Source organism: Ursus maritimus, unplaced genomic scaffold (assembly GCF_017311325.1).
Source record: "Ursus maritimus isolate PB19 unplaced genomic scaffold, ASM1731132v1 scaffold_20, whole genome shotgun sequence".
NCBI lineage: Eukaryota > Metazoa > Chordata > Mammalia > Carnivora > Ursidae > Ursus > Ursus maritimus.
In genome coordinates this window covers 50,575,451-50,595,605 of record NW_024424453.1, presented here as the reverse complement: position 1 = coordinate 50,595,605, position 20,155 = coordinate 50,575,451, and the positions used below count along the sequence as shown (strand labels likewise).

General features: G+C 55.6%; 1 protein-coding gene across 1 annotated transcript in view; it reads right to left on the bottom strand.

Moving 5' to 3' along the window:
* SCN5A (sodium voltage-gated channel alpha subunit 5) overlaps positions 1 to 19,721 on the bottom strand; it is a 93,040-nt gene extending 73,319 nt beyond the window's left edge. The window contains exons 1-3 of the mRNA XM_040636947.1: positions 19,599 to 19,721; positions 3,474 to 3,788; positions 924 to 1,042 (exon numbers count right to left, since the gene is read on the bottom strand). Of these exons, the coding sequence (XP_040492881.1) occupies positions 924 to 1,042; positions 3,474 to 3,746 (392 nt within the window). The 5' untranslated portion in view covers positions 3,747 to 3,788; positions 19,599 to 19,721. The remainder of the gene's footprint in view (positions 1 to 923; positions 1,043 to 3,473; positions 3,789 to 19,598) is intronic.
* Positions 19,722 to 20,155: the final 434 nt, after the last annotated feature.

Sequence of the window (20,155 nt, the reverse complement as noted above, 5' to 3'; positions counted from 1 at the left end):
ACCTTGGGGAGATCTACCGGGCCAGCCAGCCACGCCCACGGCTAATCACTCTGCAGAGCCCAGCAGCACTGATTCGATTAACAGCCCAGCCAGCTGCCAGCCAAAGGAAGGCTGCCCAGGCCGGCACAGTGAGACGCAGATGTCTCCGGCTGCATCCGGACCCCCGCCTGCCCGCCTCCCCATCTGTGGGGCCCCTTTTCTGAAGTCCGCAGGACAGCCGTGATTGGGCGCTGGCGCCCGGTCCCACATCCCACGTCCCACGAGGCCTGGATGAGGCCCCCTTAGGGCCCAAAGGCCAGTCCTGTCCCCTGATACACTGAAGCACTCCCAGAGCGTTCCTCTGCAGCCCGCAGCTTTTTTAGGCTGCGGTTTATGTAATTTAACGCTAACCAGAGTTCTTTGAGATAACTCTGAAACTGCAAACATTTTGTCAACACCTAATCAAAAAGCAAGTGTTGCCTTCTTTGAAGGATGCCCACGTGTGAACAAACCAGAGGCCTCTTTACTGGGAAGTGGTTTCTCCTTGGCTGAGCCCCTGTGACCTGCCTGAGGTCCCTGCATGGGGATGGAGAGGCAGTAGGAGGGGACTTCAGAGCCAAAGCAGAGCCAGGGGACATTGGCAGACCTCTTGTCTTCTGGGATCCTCAGTAGCTTGGCTTCTAGGACGTTTCCCAAATGAAGAAGCCGGGTTTCCCAAACTTTCGTGTGCCCAAGAATCCCCTGGGGTGTTGTTGAAATGTAGATGCTTATTTTTCAGGTCTGGGGTGGGGTCCAAGAGCCCTACATTTCCAAACCAGCCACTAGGTGATGACCGTGCTGCTTGAGTCCTCAGGGACCGGCACCGCTCTCAGCCTCAAACACCCTGCCCACCCCCGCGTGAGGCCCAGAGGAGACACACAGCAGGGACTCACTGCAAAGGATATGAATGAACCAGAATCTTCACAGCCGCTCTCCGGACAGGGTGGAAGGGACTGAGGACATACAAGGCATTGGTGGCACTGAACCGGAAGATGGTCTTGCCTTTATTCAGTACGATGAAGGTCTGTGAACAGAGAGCTGCTTTAGGTTGGGGCAGTGGAGAGAGGCCCCTGTGGAGAGAGGATTTTGGGGGGCAGTTGTTGGCTCTGAGTCCTAGAACTCTGGCTAAGGGGTGGGGTGGGAGGAAGAGAGGGAAAGAGAGAGGGGGAGGGGAAGGAGAGAGCAGGTTAGTGGCCCCTCACGGTGTTGCATATGGCTATACTGGAATAAGGTCAAGTTTAGGGGAATGTCATGTTGGGTGGGACTTAGTTCAGTTTCAAAATGACAGACCTAACAAGAAGGGGCCTCTCATAATCCTAGCCGAACTGTTTTCACAGCAGAGGCCAGGACCTGGCTGATTGCCTGCTCCTTCCCCTTCTCCCTTCTGACCCCTCCCTGTCCACTGGGAATGATGAGCTAATGAGGGAGCTGGGTCAGTGGAGACGACTAACGGGTGAGAAGTAGGGATGGGAAAACACAGACCCCAGCCCAGGAGAGAGAAGCTTTCCCTGAGGCCCTGTCTCAGGGTCCAGGGCAGGGGCCAGCCCTACCCCACCCCAGAGGAGATCACCTAGTGTCTCCCCCAGGTGGATCTTGAGCAGCCCAAGGTGGACCCTTTCCCCAAGCTTCCAGAAGATGCTGTGCACACAGCACAATGGGGCATGGGAGTGGACAGCAGGTGCTGGAGGCCGAGCCCCGTGCAGATGCTTGCGGACAGCAGTGCAATCCCAGCTACCCAGGCTAAGGCTGGCACAGCTGAGGTGGCACGGCTCTGGGGCTGTGCTTCTCCAAAGGTGGAGCTAGTGAGACAAAGTTCTATTTAATCTGAGCTGACGAGATAAGCTGACTGGGTATATCAGGACCAAAAGTTCTGCTGTGGTGCCCGCGTCACCCCTTGGGACTTGGGGCAGTGTGGCCAGGGGTCAGCAAGGAGAGACAGAAGGTTAGAGGCCAGAGTCATACCTGGGCCGTGGTTCAAGTATTCCTGATCACAGGGATAGAAAACGGTGTCCCTGACCGCTTCCAGCGCCCTGACCCAGCCCAGCCTGACGGCAGCCTCAGCTGGGTCCTCCTGCCATGCCTTCTGCCTGCCACAGCCAACTCGAACGTAGCTGCCACTCTGTGTTGCCACTGAAAGCTGGACTGGCCACCAGCTTTGGCCTTAACCCCGACCCTAATTCTTACTTCCAGCTGTGACCAACCATGACCTAGACCCACCTACCCTGACTAATCCCAGATTCCAGCCTGACTCTGATCCCAACCCCACCTGTGTCACTTGAACCAGGGGGAAGCACAGCCAGGTTCAAGGTCTCTTCTTGCACCTGTGCAAACAGACTGGGTGGGCTCTCCCTTTACCCACACACACCATCACCCACTCCCATTACACATGGAGACAACTGTGCGCCACACCTCTCCCCAGGCTCTTTGTCTCTTAAATGCAATCTCCCAGCACGGCCACACACACTCAGGCGCCTAGAGACACAGACACACAGGATTCACACTGTCGCATGCTCACACTTGCCCTGTGAGCACCGACCCCGTCGGCCCTCCAGTGCTTCCCCAGCCCCGGTACTGACTGCAGTAATGTGAGCAGCCACCTTCTTCCTCAGTCCCTGGCCTTCTGGGGAAAGGCCTCCACCAGATGCAAACCTGCCTTCCTGCAGCAGTGAGGCCCGGAAGTGTGGGCAACCAGCTGGGGACCAGGCTTCTGCGGGAGGCTTGTGTGTCTGTGGTCTCTGACAGGTGAGGCCAGGGCAGGGCACCCAGATGGGGGAATCCACCTCCTGGGTGGAAATCCCTGCTGGGAGAGAGCCTGAGTCACCCTGCCTAGTGGACAAAAGCTACTTCCTCTCCCTACCCTCAGGAGGACAATGGCAGAACAAGCTCCCTCCCGACCCCTCTCAGACTTTCCACTGGCCTTCATAGTCCCCTTGCCAGCCGGCAAGGCCCAGGAGCTGCTGCAAGGCCCCCAGCCTGAGCTACCAAGGCACAGCCAATGCTGAGTGAATCCTTCAGGCCTGAGTGTGCGCGCTACGTGCTGTCCCTAGTAGGAGCGGGGACACATGCTGTGCTCTGGGGTCCAAACTCAACTCAGGACAGGACTTAGGGCCCAACTCCAAATCATAGAGCCCGCAGGACGGCAGGAGTCTGCCCAAGGGGAAAGTCTAACCACAGACGACCCCCACAGTAGGCACTCCACAAGGAGACAAGACTTCGACTGTGGCTGCCCGCTCCTTCTCTTCTAACACCAAACCATAACAGGCTGCATAATTCTGGCTTTTATTCTGGACTAAAATGAAAGTGATTGGAATATAGATCCCCAATGACTCACTCCCCCAAAGCCCAGGGAGCCCACCCTGAACGCAGCCCCATATGGAGGCGAGGCCCTCTCCCTATCGGCTGTGCTGACAGGGGAGCTGCAGGAAGGAGTGGGCAGAGAGGTGGGTGGCAGTCACCTTTTGGGTGCTATAGAAGGGGTCCAGGTCCTCCAGGGGCTCCCCGATCAGCTCTCGGGGAGGGTTGCCATAGAGATCTGGCAGCTTTTTGGAGGCCTGCAGGTCCAGCTGGGGCTGGGGAGCCTCCTCCTCGGGCAGCCCTTCCCGGCTCTCCTGCGAGGCGGCCGAGCCTCGGGCTTGCTTCTCCGCCATGCGCTTCTCGATGGCTGCCAGGGACTCCCGGGTGAACCTGCGGAAGCTGCTGGTGCCCCGAGGTAACAGGAAGTCTGCCATCTTCTCATCCTGCTTCTGGGGCACAGGCGGTCCTCGCGTGGCCTGTGGGGAAGCCAGAGAACACGGGCTGTGCTGGTGGAGGGAAGGACAAAGTTTGCAGAGATGGTTCCGGCCACAGTTCCCAACTTCTCCAGAGGCACACCTGGCCGACGCTGGCCTGGGCAAACCTAGTGTCCTCCCGGCTGTGGGCTATGCATGGGGACCTGCAGGAGGGTCCCTTTCTCGTCCCAGTGAACACATTTGATGGCAAGTAGGCAAGAGTGGCTGTGTCACTGAAGTCCTTTGTTCTGCCCCACTCGACACAAAAGGGAACACTTGCACCTGTGGGTTCCTGAACCTAGCCGACTGAGACACTTCCCACAGAGGTGCTGACACTCTCTGGACTAGGAGGGACACTCCCTGGGGCAGGGCTGGGACCTGTCATCTTTTCATCCCAGGGCCTTGGCAAAGCTCGTCCTGAACAAAGGAACGATGGAAGGAATGATGAAGAATATGGAGGTGAGGGAAGGGCATTAGAAGGTACTCAGTGCCATCCCTCCTCTCAAGCTTGTCTCTTCTATAGGAAAGCCTGGAGCCCTGTGGAAGATGATCTGAGCCCTCCTGGACCGATGCCCAAACACGGAGCTTTTTTTCTGGGCGGATGCAGCCTGGACGGTGGGGCCAAAGGGTGGGGGATACTCTGTCTGTCTCCCCACAGCACCATGTGCCTGCAGGGGGAGGGTGCCCAGACTTTCCCTGGGGCATGGAGGTGCCAACATCTGGTAACTGAAGGGGCACTTGTGTCTGCCAAATGAGATCCAGGCAAATGCCATGGGGTTTTGGAAACAGCAGGGTCACGACTTTGGAGTTGTCATCCAGATGCTGGCACCCTGGTGTCCACAACTGTGGTAATGCCTGATGAGGGGATCCCTCCAAATCCCCAGGGTGAGAATTCTTCCAAAGATGGGAAACTCAGATGGAGCATCTCGGGCTCGTCACAACTCTCCGCGTGCTCCCCGCCACCGAAATCCAAACAAATGAGGGCTGATCCCGAGGGACAACAGAACCAGGAAACAGTGACCACCATCCACGAGGGTGTCCGACCAGCACACGCACGTGACGCCCAACTGGGAGAATGTGGGCCCCGGTGGCCTCAAACGATCCAGGACCTGGTGTGAACATACTCTCCCTATGACACGGAGACCGAAGAATGTGCTCCTGACTGTCCCAGCAAAACAGGATGTGGTAGGCACAGCTCCTGACTGGGACACCACCGGGAAGGCAGAGGCAGTGTCGCTAATTACCACATCCAACCCAGGAATGGCCGGGCACCAGCTCAAGAGGGCAGGGTGGACACCTGTTGGAGATGTCTGCCAGGACAGAATCCCTTTCCGTCAACCAAAGGCAGGCTTTGCCTTGATCTCACTCCTGTAAAACATGTCACCAATGACCCCAGCGATCCCCCGTACTGACCCTTGCACACAGCCCTCAAAGGTCCCAGGACCGGCCCAGGACTGCTGGGAGGTAGGCACCTGGCCAGGTGACAGGTAAACAGCGAGCAAGCATAACACAGCCAGTCCTCAAAAGGGCACCTCTTGTCCCCAGGGAAGTGCAGCAAGGCATGTGTGAAGGGAAGCCAGAGGAGAGAGAGGTCCTAGGACCTAGCACTTTAAGAACCTCTCCATCCTTCAGGGTCTTGTTGCTCTGTTTCAATCAAGCTAAAGGAACATCTTTGTTAAAAATAGCAGGTGAGGGAGTAGGTTCCCATCTTATGAAATCATGTCCCTGTCTAGCTTCCATCTTGGAATGAACAAGAAAGGTGTCTGTGACACTCGTCACCAAAGGTGAATGGTGATTTTTTTCCTTCGCTGGTAAAAATGTGGGTCATGTTACACTTTCTTTTTTGTACTTTCCTTTAGTGCTTGAATTACTTATGATGGTCTTGTATTATTTTTCCAAAAACAATAAAGTCATTAGTCTTTATTGAAAAAAGGAAAAAGAAAAAAAAGCCAGCCAGGATGACAATAGCCCTTTGCAGGGCAATCCTCTCCACCATCAGCAATCACTAGTCAAGTAAATCAGGAAGCCTCCTCTTTGGCTTGGAATTATTTCCTAAAAATAGTGTTCTCTGTCTCACTGTATCCATCTGTGTCCACATGCCTGCAAGGGTTCTGGAGACACGTGTATGCCCATGGACCTGCAGGGGCTCGCCGCTATATACTGGTGTGTGTGTGTGTGCGTGTGTGCGTGTGCGTGTGCGAGAGCGTGTGTGTGCACATACAAGCCCACACCTGCACAGACGTCTGTTCTAGTAAAGGTGTTTAGAAACGTGTATTAAAATCAATGATTCATGCAGGTTGGCGCACGTATTCTAAGTGCACAGGTGGATGAATTTCCGCAAACCAAACACAGCTGGTAACAGCAGCCAGGTTAAGAAAAAAATTGTCCCCCGTCCCTCACACTTGGATTCGCCTCCGGTCGCCAACTACCCACCCACCCTGGCCGGGGGCAGCCACTCTCCAGACTGCTAAGGGCAGAGATAGCTTTGCTTGTCTGTGGAGTTCAGGGTTCCCTCTTGGATGGATAGGAAAGAATTCGGGGCAGGAGGAACTGCTCCTCATTTTTACCAACTTCTAAGTGCAATGGAGCCCTTCCCTCAATTAGGAATGCAGGTGGCAAAGTGATAGCCTTAGCAGTGCCTGTGACCAACAGAACCTGCCAATATTTTCCTGCTCCGTGACAGGTGCCCCAAGTATCTCAGAATCATGAATGCTCATGGATATTTCACAATTACAATGCTTACTAGACCCGCTGCTAGATCTCGTTATTGCACATGGTAATAGAGAAGTGACAGTGGAGGCCTAGGACTGAGGAAGGGTCTTATCCCCGGGGGCCTCCAGTAGAGCACCCGAATCCTTGGAACTCTGTGGTTTCTGAAACCAGATGAAGTTCCCTGCTGCCCAGCAGCCAGGCAGCCTCAGGTTCCAAAGTAAACCAGTCAAGAGTGTCCTTTGTCTCTGGGCCCGCAGGCGGTGTGGGGCGGGCAGGAAGGATGGATCCGTTTTCTCCCTTGTTCTCCCCTTGCCTGCACCTGGCTTTGACCTTACTCTTCCTTCAGCAGCTCAGGGCCCACGCCCTGCCTGTGGCCGAGACTGGCTGAGCCCTGGCTGCAAGGTTTCCGGTGATGCCAGCATAAGGAGGGGCTGGAGGTGGCCCGAGGATGGTCCAGGCTCAGGCCCAGCCGTCCCCCGCAGGCCTAGGACATCAGGCCTCCAGCTCTCCGGGGGAGGCCCCACCACTGGCTGGGGAAGAACAGGAGGTCTCTGTCTTGTACAGATCGAACACGTGGGGGAGGCTGGGCTTGATTGGATTCCAAGACCATTCCTCTAGAAGCAGCACCCCCTCGTCCAGGCCGGCTTCTCTGTCTGCATCAGAATGCCTGATGGCTTTTTCCAGCTGACCACCCTTCCCAGACCAGTTGTGCCTGTTCTGTCAGCCTCACTCAAGCTCAAGGGGCCCTCAACCCCCTCCTGTCCCAAGTTTATCATTTTTTTTTAAAGATTTTATTTATTTATTTGACAGAGATAGAGACAGCCAGCAAGAGAGGGAACACAAGCAGGGGGAGTGGGAGAGGAAGCAGCAGGCTCACAGTGGAGGAGCCCAATGTGGGGCTCGATCCCATAACGCTGGGATCACGCCCTGAGCCGAAGGCAGACGCTTAATCGCTGTGCCACCCAGGCACCCCAGCAAGTTTATCAGTTTTTGGTTACTGGGGGAATCTCTTCCAAAGTTCTGCTGGCTCCCGAGAGTGCAGGGAAGCAAACTGTGAAGCCAGCTTTTCAAACTGTTTCCTCCTGTTCCTTTCCTCTGACACCGGCTACACGCCCCCACCCCCATCAAACATCCCAGCCTCCACTCCCAAAGCCACTGTCCAGGGGCAGGCCTCCTCGCCCAGCTGGGACCATGCTGACCTCACGGCCACCGGTGTCCTCCCTCTTTCCCTCCATCCTGCAGCTCCACCACTCCCTGGCTCAGCCATTCCCAAACATGTCCCCTGCCCTGGGCAATGGCAGGGCCACCTCAGGCTCTCCTCACCGCCCCACCTCCTCCAGGATACCTTCTATGATGGCCCACCCACACTGACCTCCCTCCTCTGGGCATCCAGCCCCTGCCTGCTTCCTGGCCATGGTTGCTCCCTGATAGTCCCCAGGGTGAGTCTGATTTCACCAAACAGCCTGAAAACCCCTTCTTAGGGGAGGGCCGGGTCCCTTCTCCTCTGAGTCTCTGGTCTGTACATAGGGGTATTCAAAATAGGGTGGAGATGCTGTGAGGGAGAATAGTGACTGTCCACACCAGAAACCAGAGCCCTCTGGACTTGTCTGCTTTTTGTCTCTTCAGTTGGCCTTCCTAAAGGAAGATTTTCCTGAACGTATGGGGCTCACAGCTGGTGCTCAATCCATGGTGGTTACAATGCCACAATGTGGAACACGACAAGAGTGCCACTGTGGGTACTGTCCAGGGTTGGGGAGTGATGCTCCAGACTTTTCTGGTTTCAGCACTAAGATTCCTGCATCCTGAGAGGCGACAGCCTTTGGTCCAGGACAAACCAGAAAGGTTGGTCCCCTGAGGGGCAAAGAGGGGACTGACTCCAGCCTAATCCCTCCTTGTGGTGCTTTCCAGCCCGTTCCCCTCCTGGATCCCAAGGCAGGCATGCTCCAACATCCTGAGTCACCTCTAGCATTTTGGTCGCCTGGGAATCGCAGCCTCTGGAACACAGCATGCAAAGAATATTCTTTGCCATGTAAATTTATGCAAGGCGCTCTGTGGAAGTGGTTCCCAGGCTTCCTAGAAAATCTCTACCGGCTTCCTCTGATCTGGCTCCTCTCTCTCGCCCTGGAGACTCAGCTCACCCGTGCCCTTGCCCCATGGCCCTGGATTCCACTGCTCCTCGGTCCTTCAGCAAGAGGCTCAGGGTGAGTGTGCGGGTGCCCTTGAAGCCAGGGCTCACTCCCCACAGGTGGAGGTGAGGGCAGAGGGAGTGAATTCATTTCTTCCTTGAGGAGAATGAGTTAAAACTAATTGACACCTCAACTCATAGACTCCTTTTATTAATCGAATGATTCAATGAACATGTAATCAGCACCCGCTGGGTACATGGTCCTACAAATGACTTCATAGAACACTTTTCTTCCCAAGGTAATGGATCCTAAATCAACAAGTGATGATGGGGAGATGAGGACGAGCCATCAGCAAAGAGACTCCGTGGTGGCTTGTAAAGACATTTCCACTCAGCCTTGCTGAGATGGGCCATGAGGAAACGCCCTGGGCCAGAGAACCCAGCCCTGTGCCCGGTTCTGCTTCCGCCTTTGGCCTCCCTACTTCCTCTTTGCAAGATATTCTGTTTCTATGTGGGATAGGGACATGGTTAGATTGCCAATGTGGGTCTGGGTCCTGGCCACTTATTGCCATGTGTCTTGGGCAAGTTAAGTGATGGGTTTCCACCTCAGTTTTCCCATCTGTAAAATGGGGTTAATAATCATACCTCTTACACAGGGCTGTTCTGAGGCATAGATTATTAGTACTCGCACATGCTCGGCACACAGGAAGTATTTAATGAATGCCAGTTGCTCTTATCGTTGTGGTTGTTGTGGTCACTCCTTTTTCCCTATGAGATCCAACTCAGAGGATCCTCCTTTGAAAAACCTGTCTTGCTGCCCAACCTACCCTCCCTGCCTGGCTGGCCTTCCCTTCTCTGTGTTCCCAGCACACTTGCATTCCTATACCCACTTCATCACACGATGGAGTAATTTCTTTCCGCATCTGCCTCTCCCTTCAGCTGTGTCCTGAGCTCCCAAAGCACAGTCTGGCCCAGGAGAGGTGCCTCTAAGGGCCTGGTGAATGAATGAATGAGTGCCAGATTAACCTTCCTGTTGCCCAGCCACTAACACTGTGAGCTTGGAGAACAACGTCACAACGCCTCCTTTTTCTGGGCCTCGGTTTTCTCAGCCATGAGCTGGGTGAGCCAACCCAGCAGGATCACGTGATGTGCCTGGGACTGCTTTAAGTGCTGCTGTGATCACCTTATTTCATTCTTGCAACAATTCTAGGGAGAGGGGAGGTTATTATCTGTTTTACAAAGGGAAATCTGATGCTTCGAGGTTAAGTATGCAAGCCCCAGTCTGTCTAAAGCCAGGTCTCACCAAGGCACTACATTGCCTCCTACCTCTGCTGGCACAGAGCGCGGGGAGGAAGGGGCATGGTCCACCTGTGACATGGGCGGGGGATGTCTGTGCTCCTCGCTACAAAGCTAGGAGTCCCACCCTGTTGGCCTCCTCTGAGGCTGGTCCTCCCTCTCGGCAGCCTGGCCCACGTGTGGGCAGCTGCTCCCAGGGAGACCTGGCCGATTTCTGCCAATGCCCAGAGAGTCAGCAGTTTCCCTGTCCGAGATGATTCCCTAGCAGGTTTTCTCTCCAGCTCTGGCACTGTTGGACTACCCTGTCTAACACGGTAGCCCCCCAGCCCACATGGCTACTGAGCACTTGGAATGTGGCTGGTGCTCATCAGAGGTGCTGTTCTATAGTCCATACCAAGTTCGAAGGCTTCGTATGGTAAAGAATGTCAACTATTTCATTATTAATTTTCTAAACATTGATTACAATTTACGCTGATAATATTTTGGCTATACTACGTTAATTGAAATGTTAAAATTCATCTCGCTTGTTTCTTTTGACTTTTTAAAATGTGGCTACTAGAAAATTTTAAGTTGCAGATGTGGCTCACATTTGTAGTTCTCGTTCTATCTCCATTGGATGGCATTCCCTCCCCGCCTTACAGAGTTCCACCTGCTTTGGGCTCGGCTTCAGGCTAGCCTGGGGATGGGGGAGGGGAGAGAAACGGAGGGGGAGGAGGGGGCGGGGATGGGTTGAAGGAGAGTTGTCTTCAGCAGCCCAGAAAGTGGCCACCCTGGTTTGGGGCAGTGGCTGTGGGTGGTTGTGCAGGCTGGAGCCACAGGTTGGGAGGGGGGGTGGGAGAGAGGGGGGCAGTGGGAGGGGTCGACAGCATCCCTCCAGCCCCGGCAATTATCTGCACAGTCCGGGCTCTCCCAGGTTAACGGCTTGGACAAAGGCTCAGTGGGGGTGCCAGCTGGTGCTCGTGGCCTGTGCATTCAGGTCCTTGCTCCCAGATCAAAGGCACATTGGCACGTCCTTGTGCAGGGCCTCAGCTAACCGGCTCCCTGCAGGCTCCGCTCCTCTGAGGCTGCACAGGCATTAACTCTGTCTAGTCCGGAGCCCGATCTTTGGGGAGGACGATCCCGAGGGGGCTTTCCTTCTCCAGTCCCGATCCCAGCCCCCAGCACTCTGGGGAAGTCCTGCAGAATCCCCCACTCCATCCCTTCTGGAGGCGAACACGCCCACCCCAGAAGCTGGGGATGCCCTCATTTACATGCATTTGCATCTCATTTATTCCAACGCTCGGGCTGAAGCCGAGGCTAATTCAGCTGACAAGAAAACCCCACCTGCTTGCTCTAAGTGATTCCCAAGCAGGATAAAATGGGGTCCCTGAGACCAGGCCCCTCCCTCTGGAGTGGGAGCTGAGGGGAGCGCTGGAATGGGGCGAGGGCACCTTTGGCTTGAACCCTGGATTCAGCCACAGCCCCTGTTTTTTAACACTCCTCCTTCCTCACAGTAAGGACAGGGCCCTATGGGGGCTTGGAAGCCGCTCATTCATCTCCAGTTCCGTGGTGTTGCTGGTGCCAGGTCAGGGGAACTGCAAACTCCCCAGGTCATTCAGGGCCCCCTCCACAGGGCACATGGCATCCACTTTCCTCCAGGCCTGAGTCTGCCTTGTAACCCGTTTATTGCTTCATGCACAGGGGGTCTGTAACGTTATGCCAGGACACTGAGATGTGACTCAAGGCCCAGGGCTGCCTAGGGACCCCAGGTCTCCAGGGTGGGGGCCTGGAGGATCCACTACGCGACCACACAACTCAGAACTCAGAGAGCCGGCTCAGTCAACCAGGGTGCTGCTGCCCCACACCTTGGACCATCTATACCCACACACTACACACAGTTGGGCCAGAAACATGCCCACCTGTGGCCCAGGAAGCACCCAGCTGGCACACAGGTGCCTATGAGACGGCAATCAGCATCTTAAGCCTCCAGCCCCATTTCTTTCAGCTCATTTTTCTCAACCCCTGGGCTAAAAAAAAAAAAAAAAAAAGTTTTCCCAGGGGAATGGCGCACTGATGCCATGGCAACCCAAGCATTTATGGAGGACCTACTGTGTGCACTGAGGGGGACAAAAGTGCCCTAGAGAAACCTGGGGGGCTTAGGGGCCCTTAGCCCCCAGAGAGAGATAAGCCAATCCACCCATACACAAAATCTATGCCACAAAATTGTCTTTGAGACAGTATGGGCACATCTGCAATCCTTCTCCCCCAATACTCTTTGAAATTGATGTATAATATATATATATATATATAAGAAAATGCACAGATTTTAGGTGTATAGGTGAATGAGTTCTAAAAACATATATACTTGTGTACCTACCACCTCAATTAAGATAGTAAACACTCCCACCACCCCAGAAAGTTCCCTAGTGCCGGCTTCTGGTCAACTTTTCTGATTTCTATCACCATAGACTCGCTTGGCCTGTTCTAGAACTTCGCGTATATAGAAGCATACTGTATGGGCTGTTTGCGTCAAATGTTCCCACTCGACATAATGCTCCCAAGACTTTTACTTTGTTATTTGTCGGTGACTGCCATCTGAGTTCCCTTTGCAATGCACTGTGACCACACGTGACCCAGCTGGGGACAAATCCTTAACTCAATCACAAAAGGCGAGGACTGGAAAGGACCCGAAGTCCAGCTCTCTCTGGGGACAGCCGCCCCCGGGGGATCCTTAGGGAGTATTTTTCTCTCCTTCCCTCAGACATTTCCTGAAACAGAAACTCAGCAATTATACATCTAACAGGCACCCAGCTCAGCAAGCGAGTGGGGGCTTTCCCTGGGTTTCCACTTTTGTTAGCAATAGCTGTCGCTTTATTTAACTGGCAGTCTGTGCTGCATCCGACCCACCACAGTGGTGGTGGTGGTGGCGGGGTTGGCGCTGCAAACGGCCAGCCCAGCTCCTGTGCCTTCTTTTGCTCAAGTCTGGCTGTGGTGGGTGGGCCTCTGCCCCCTGCCTCCCCACACCCCCGCACCAGCTGGGTGTCCTTTGGCTGGGGGTGGGGGACTAGACTCAGGGGCTGGGATTCTTCCCAGGGGCCCTGAGGCAGGCAGCAGCGCTGGGCAGCAAAGGGCAGGCACTTTGGCTCTGAGGGGCTCTTTGGACCCCTTCGCTGCTACTGGCCCAGGTCGATGAGGCTGGGGCTTTGATGGCCACGCAGGAAGTATTGATGGGGCTGGGCTGGCCCCTCCCATGGTCTGATGTCCCCCCCCCACCCCCATCTTAGATTGCCCAGCCTGGCCAGATGGAGGGATGGCTAATGTAGCCCGAGGACTGAAATCAGCGCCTCAAGCCAAACCTCTCCCTGCCCCGCCATCCCTTTGAACACTGCCTCTTGAGCCAGGAGCCAGGCCCTTCCTTCACACAGGACTTCGAGGAATCAATACCTGCCAGAAAGGCATTTACCACCCTCTAGATGCCAGGAAGAGCCTTTCTACTGTTCAAAATCCACTCCCAGAAAGCACGGGGACTGCCTGGGCAAGGCCTGGGTTAGCCCCGCCCGCATGCCCGAGTGACCTTGAGCCTAGAGGCTGACCAGCACTGGCCCTCGGCCTCCAGGGCTGTAAGGAGGGGAGCACACGCCCCGGGGATGACAACAGCGGGATCTCCAAGTGGGCGAGGGACCTTCCCGCAGCCACACAGCTGCCATTAGAGCGGCTCCGTCCTTTCCCTTGCTTAACACCTTTGTGGGGGCGCGACTTCCCACAGCCTCCCTGGAGATTTAGTCAAAAGAGGAAGCTGAAGAGGAGAAAGAAAGAACTGAACTCCAGACGCAGAGCATAAACACTCTCTTCCCACAACAGGCCCGCGAACACAGTCTGATCCCTTTCCCCTCTCCAAATTCTGTGCCTCTTCCCTGGCTGGGCTCTAATCTCACCTCCTGCAGGCACACTCCCCTGGCAGCTCTGGGCCACCCTGCCTTCCAGCGGGGGTGTGCGTGCGCATGCGTGTGTGTGCGTGCGCCCGCGGAGCCCCCAACCCCAGCCAGCCATCTCCACTGTCCTGAGCAGCCTTTGCTCTGGCCCCAGGGGTGAACCTGCCGGGCCCCGAGGGTCCTTGGTGTCCTTTCCTGCCTATCCAGAGGAGTAAACAGAGTGAGGATTGGACAAAGAGACTCACAGAACTGTCTCGCTGGACTCTAGCTTTAGGGACCACTAAGTTTTCTGTTGGGCTTGGGGCACACCAGATACTCCTCCAGGAAATGAAGTTGGAGGTGGGGAAGCTGTGGGTACCCAGCTCCGCAGCCCATGGCTGTGACTCTGCGGGGTTGGGGTAAGGGTGGCCTGGCAGGGGAGGTGACAGAAGTTTCAAAGAGTCCATGAGTCACATGGCTGCAGTGCTCTGCCAGCTGTGGTGCTTGCCCCTGAAAAGCCTGTTTGTGGATTCCCTCTCCCATTTGAGGGTCCCTGGCCCCAAGAATTGACGTGGGGTCTCTATAAATAGCACCCAGTCCATATTGATCATCTTAAAAAGACACGGTATGTTCTAGGCCCACGGAGAGAAGAGTTGTGTCTAAAAATAGTCTCATCCCCAGGAACCACTGCCAGCCCCAGGCAGTGGTATAAGCCGTGCATAACAAAAGGGGCAGTCTGAAGGGGGCAGATGATGGAAAGGGTGGCGGTTAGAAACTGAGGCATGGAACCTCTCCATCTCCACCTCATTCTCTCTGCTCCGGCCACAGAAGCCAGCCACGCCTCAGGAGCCACGCCTCAGGAGCTTGTCGCTGCCTCCGGGCCTTTGCACTTGCAGCTCCCTCTTTATAAAACATTCTTTCTCCAGATTTCCTCTGGATTGGTTCTTCCTTATTTTTTGTTTGTTTTAGATTTATTTATTTGAGAGAGAGAGAGCGTGCCTGCGAATGGGCAGCAGGGCAGAGGGAGAGAATCTCACGCAGACCCCCCCACTGAGTGCGGAGCCCTACATGGGGCTCAATGCAGGGCTTGACGCCAGGCTCGATCTCATGACTCATGAGATTATGACCGGAAATCACAAGCCGGGTGCTTAACCAACTGAGCCACCCAGGCGCCCCTGGTTCTTTCTTGTTATTCAGGTCTCAGTTCAGTCTCCTCCTTCAAGAGGCCTTCCCTGACCAGCCAGTCTAGGGTCACTCCTATCTCATCATCTTGTTTTACTTCCTTCATAGCCCTGGTCATGATCTAAAATTACCTTCTGTATCTATTTGTTTAGTGGTATCCAGTCTGTCTTTCCCCAATAGTATGTAACCTTCATGAGAGCTGTTATTGAATCTGAATTGTACACCTTCTAGAATCTTCCATGGTGCACAGTAGATGCTGAATGACCTATCCAGGCTCTCCCCCATCACCCCAAGCTGAACTTTGCCTCAGACCACCACTTCAGGCCAGTCTAGGGTGGCAGAAGGCAGTAGGCATCCAGTCCTGGCTTACTCTGTAGCCCCCCATGCCTGCTTTGCTCTCTGCAGCGTCCAGCCTCTGTCCACAGGCTGCCCCCTGGCTTCATCTCTTCTCCTTTCTCTGCCTCCTTCATAGAGTTTGCCACAGGAGTTTGACCCTAGACCCTCTCCTCCTAGTTATCTGCTCTAGGCAACCTCAATGTGCCCCCAAACACTGCTTTCTGGAACACTTTTCTCTTCTCACAGCAAGATCTCCCTCCCCTTCCTGTCGCCCACTCCCAGGAGGAATCACAGTTCCTGCCATCAAAATCCCCTTCTGAGGCACAATTTCAACTCAGACCTCTGGCCCCTCACTGTGAGGAACAGTATTTTCCCCATAAGCACTGCCCATGGGTGCACTGCACGGACACACATGCCTAGAGTTCACTTTGGGCTNCCCTACAACCTCCCCCTTGACTCCACCCCTGGTCAGCTCTCCTCTATCTTCTTCCTCCCTCTTAAACCATCAAACTCTTGCAAAGAGCTGTCTACACATGCTGTCTCCGTGTCCTCACCTCCTGCTCACTCCTGAACCCACTCCAAACTGGCTCCCATTCTCACCAATTCATTCATTCATTCATTCATTCATTCATTCATTTGTTCAACAACTAACCGTCTATGTGGGCACCACATTCTGTAAGTATTAAGGGAGTTTCTGTTGCCCGGGGCCACCAGCACCCACACTGTTCCTCAATCTAACGGACACTCATTTTAAAATTATGCATTCTTCTTGATCTATGCGTGAACTTCTCAGAATGCAACGTCTTCACTCCAGCAGAAAGAAAGGAAGCAGAAGACTCCCCTTCCTCCAGGACATGGTCTCTCCTTGCTTTCTGTGACACCTCCCACTCCTGGCTTGCCTACTACCTCTCCGACTGCTCCTTCTCAGCCTCCTTTGCAGACTTCTCCAGCCTCGATTGTGGAGTGCCTCAGGGCTCTGGACCAACCCTGTGCTCTTGCACCCTCTACTTCACATTAGGGTCACTTGGGTGCTGTCAAAATTTCTGATGCCCAGGTCTCACCCTGGAGTCTAATGAATTAAAACCTTGTGGGGTGGAGCCTGAGCATAGGGTTCTTTTATTTTTTATTTTTCAATTTTTAAAAGCTCTCCAAGTGATGCTAATATGGCCGGGCTTGAGGACCACTGGTCTGCACTCTTGCTGGACAATCTAATTCACTGCCATGGCTCCCATGGTCAGCCTCTGCCGACAATTCCAAGTTTCCACCTCTGGCCCCTGTCTCCTGCCTGAACACTGGACCCTTCCCTCCAACTGACTGCTGGACGTTGGCATCTCTGTCTGGAAGTACTAATAGTTCCAATCAGAACCCCGAAACATCCGCCACTTCTCCTTTGTTCTTTATCAAGCTTGCCAACCTGAACTTTGCTCTCGTAGTGTGGTAGGGTGGTGAGGAATCTCACTTAATGAGCAATCAAAGTTAGGGATGGGAGAAGTAGCGTGTCCCTGAACAGCGGAGAAAGTTGGGATGCCACAGGTTCTACCACCTGTGATAACCTGGCTGTTCCTCTCCTTCAACTGACGGCTCTCATGGTCTGCACTGGCAGGGGAGTATAGCCTAGAGCAGATGCACTGATACCGGGCTCAAACCCAAGGCCTCTTACTTAGTAGATGTGTGACAGTGAGCAAGTTATTTAACCTTTCTGGGCCTTTAGTTTGGCCACCTGCAATACTATCATTAGTATGGTCCCACCTCCCGGGTTGATGCAAGAATTCATGAGATGAGCCTTATAAAGTGATTAGTGCCATGCCTGGCTGACAGAAAGCACTCGGTGAATGTTAGCTATTTTTAGTACCATTACTGAGGATAAATTCCCAATTCCTGAGTAGAGCTCACAAGGGCCCCCGTGACTGTGACCTTGGCTTTAGCTTCTGCTCTTCCCTCCCTCACACCATGAGACCCAATGGGTCGCTGAACTAACAAGTGTGTTGTTTCACAAATCTGCACTTTACGTGCTGGTCCTGACGGCTACCCTGCAACTTCTCCATCTAGAAAACTCCTATTCATCCTTCAAAACCCATGTGGAAGGTTATTTTTGTTAGAGAGATACTCTTGACTCCTCTGTCCGAAGGTAATCATTCCTCTTTCAGGTGGGCTATGGGGCCACGCTTCAATCACTGTGTACCTTTCCAATAACCTTCCCAAGGGTCAGCGGGAACTAGCTTCCTGTGAACAGAACAGAGACTGCCATTGACCACTGTCCCAGGATGTTCCCAGGACTCCCTTCCGGGATGGCTTGGGCAACAGCCTCCTCTGCTCCACAACTCCCAGCTGTCTCTGGTGCTTCCCACCACTCCTTCGAGCTCAGTCTTCATGCTGAGTGAGTCAATCCTGGAAACTTTCCAGAGGAGCTTTGATCACCACACAGAGACGGGCCAAGCACCCCAGAGGCAAAGCCGCTGCCCAGGCCACATGGGGCTGAATGCTGGTTCTCGGCACCCCAGATCCTGTTTCCTTTCTGCTCAGATCCTCTTTGGTCAGTCCTAGATCACTTTGGCCCCCAGGAAGTAGTTCTCAAGGAATCTTCATCCTGAGTGGTGCGCCAAATCTACTGACTCTCTAGATGACCTTGGATAAGTCCTTGACCCACCCTCAGCCTTGGTTTCCTCCAGTCCAATGTGGCAGTGATGACAGGAGTAGATTAAAAGTTCAATGGGTCTCATTTCAGCACAGGGCTGGACATTCTAGCATCAACTCTGTGTCCCACAGTCTGGCTGTCCCCTGACCCTCCCCTCCCGATGCTCCTGTGACAGCGGCATGGTTTGAGCTATCAGCTTGTGCCACCCTCATTCCGCCCTCCAGCTCCATTACCACCCACTCACGTGCACCTGCTCAAGTCCAACTGGGAGGAGTTGAGGGCGAGGAGATGGAGTTGAGGACAGCCGCAGGGGCCTGGGTCCCAGTGGCCTGGGCCTCTGCTACTCGGGGTCCCTCTAGATTCTGAGGGGTTTGGTGGGAATCAGGGAGAGGGCTGAAGCGCTGCCGCATGGTGGGGGTCATATGGTGTGCCTGTCTCCACAGAGCTGTCGAGGCTCACTGAGGAAGGTGACTAGGGTCTCAGCAGGAGGTAGGGAGACAGCTGGGGGGGGGGATGAAATGCTAGCCCAGGACCCTAAAAGGAGACTCATCCTGCCCTTGGGGGACTGGTCTCAAGGCTCTAAGAAGAGAAGACTGGCTCCTGCCCCAACCTCAGCCATGGCTTCCTGATTCATCTGTGCACTGGCCTCCAACAGGTGTTTGAAAGGCGGGCCTATGGCCAGGGCCTTGTCCCCAGCATTCCCCCCAGCACTACCACTCCACACCTCCAGCCTCCACAAGGCTAGGCACAACCGCTTCCTCCCGGTGCCACCAAAGACGATCAAATAACACAGAGGATGAAAGCCACCTCCCTCCCGTCAAGGCGAGTGGATCTGCCTGGGCCAGAGCGAGAGCGAGGAGGGCAGAGAACTCTCTCCAATCCAGCGCACAGAGATCTCCCTTGTTGTGACACACATGGGGACCTCTCCTCCTTCAAGGCACACAGAGACCAGATGCAGCCCCGTTAGGGCGTCAGAGGGCACAGAGATCTCTTCGTGGTCGAAGCGCGCAGAGATAGGACACACATTTAGATCTCTAACCCCCTCAGTGCGCAGAGATCTTTCCCAGGTCAGGACGGGCAGCGATCTGGTCCCAGAGAAGACAACCTTAGAGGACCGCTCAGTGGGGCCCAGAGAAAGGGGGTGATTGGCCCCCTCCCCCATTCCCAGCCCTGCTCGGTCGGCTCCCCGGCTCTCTGGACCCACACTCACTGCGCGCCTAGTCGCCGCTCTGACCTTGGGGTCTCCGGCCTCTGGAATCCGGGTCCCAATCCCAGACCCTCCCCGAGCCTGCGCCAGGGTCGGCCGGGAAGCCGGGGCCGCAGCTCCTCCTCCCCCGGCCCTCGACAGCGCACCGGGAAACCCGGAAGGAAAGGGATGGGGAGGGGGCGCACGGCGATTACAGACGCCCCCCTCCCCCCGGGGAATCCCCTCCAGCCCTGCGGATCAGCACCCTTTCTTCTCCCCCTCCCAGCCTCGGGGGCTGCGATGGGGGAGGGAACTGCCGGGCGCACTTGGGGCAAGGGAGGGGGTGCGCAGGGGCTGGAAGCTCCGACCCTCGGGGAGGAAAGTTGGGCGGCGGTAGGCGGAGGGGGCTCCGGCCGGGCCGGGGCTCCCGGGCGCCGGGGCGCTCGCTCACCTGCTGGTCCCCGGGCCCGGGCCCCGGGATGGGCGGCTGAGGCTCGGCGCGGACTCGGCTCGGCGCGGGGCTCGGGGCACTGGGCGCAGGCTCAACGGCCCCGGGGGCGCGATCCCCGCATCCCACGGGCGCCGCCGCCGTCTCGGCTCCGCCGCTCCGCTCGGGCTCCGGGGCTCGGCGGGCGGCGCGGGCTCGGGCTGGGGGCGGGGTCGGGGGCGGGCCCCGCCTGGGCTCGGCCTGGGGCTTGGGGCCCCGGGCTGGCTCCGCCCCAGAGCGACGCGCCCCGGACTCCGCACGTGGCGCTCCGCCCGCTCAGAGGGTGAACCCCTGGGCACCCGCCGGGGCGCACACCCCCACACTGACCCGGGGGCGCCCCTCCACAGACAGCCGCCCACGCAGGCACGGACAGACACACGCAGACGCGGGCACACTTTGGGGTACACACTCACCGACCCAGGGACGCTTCGCTACAGATAGCCACCCACACGGACACGGACGGGGACAGGCACACACCCCGGCACACACCGGAGAATACCCACAGGCGTCCTCACTGACCT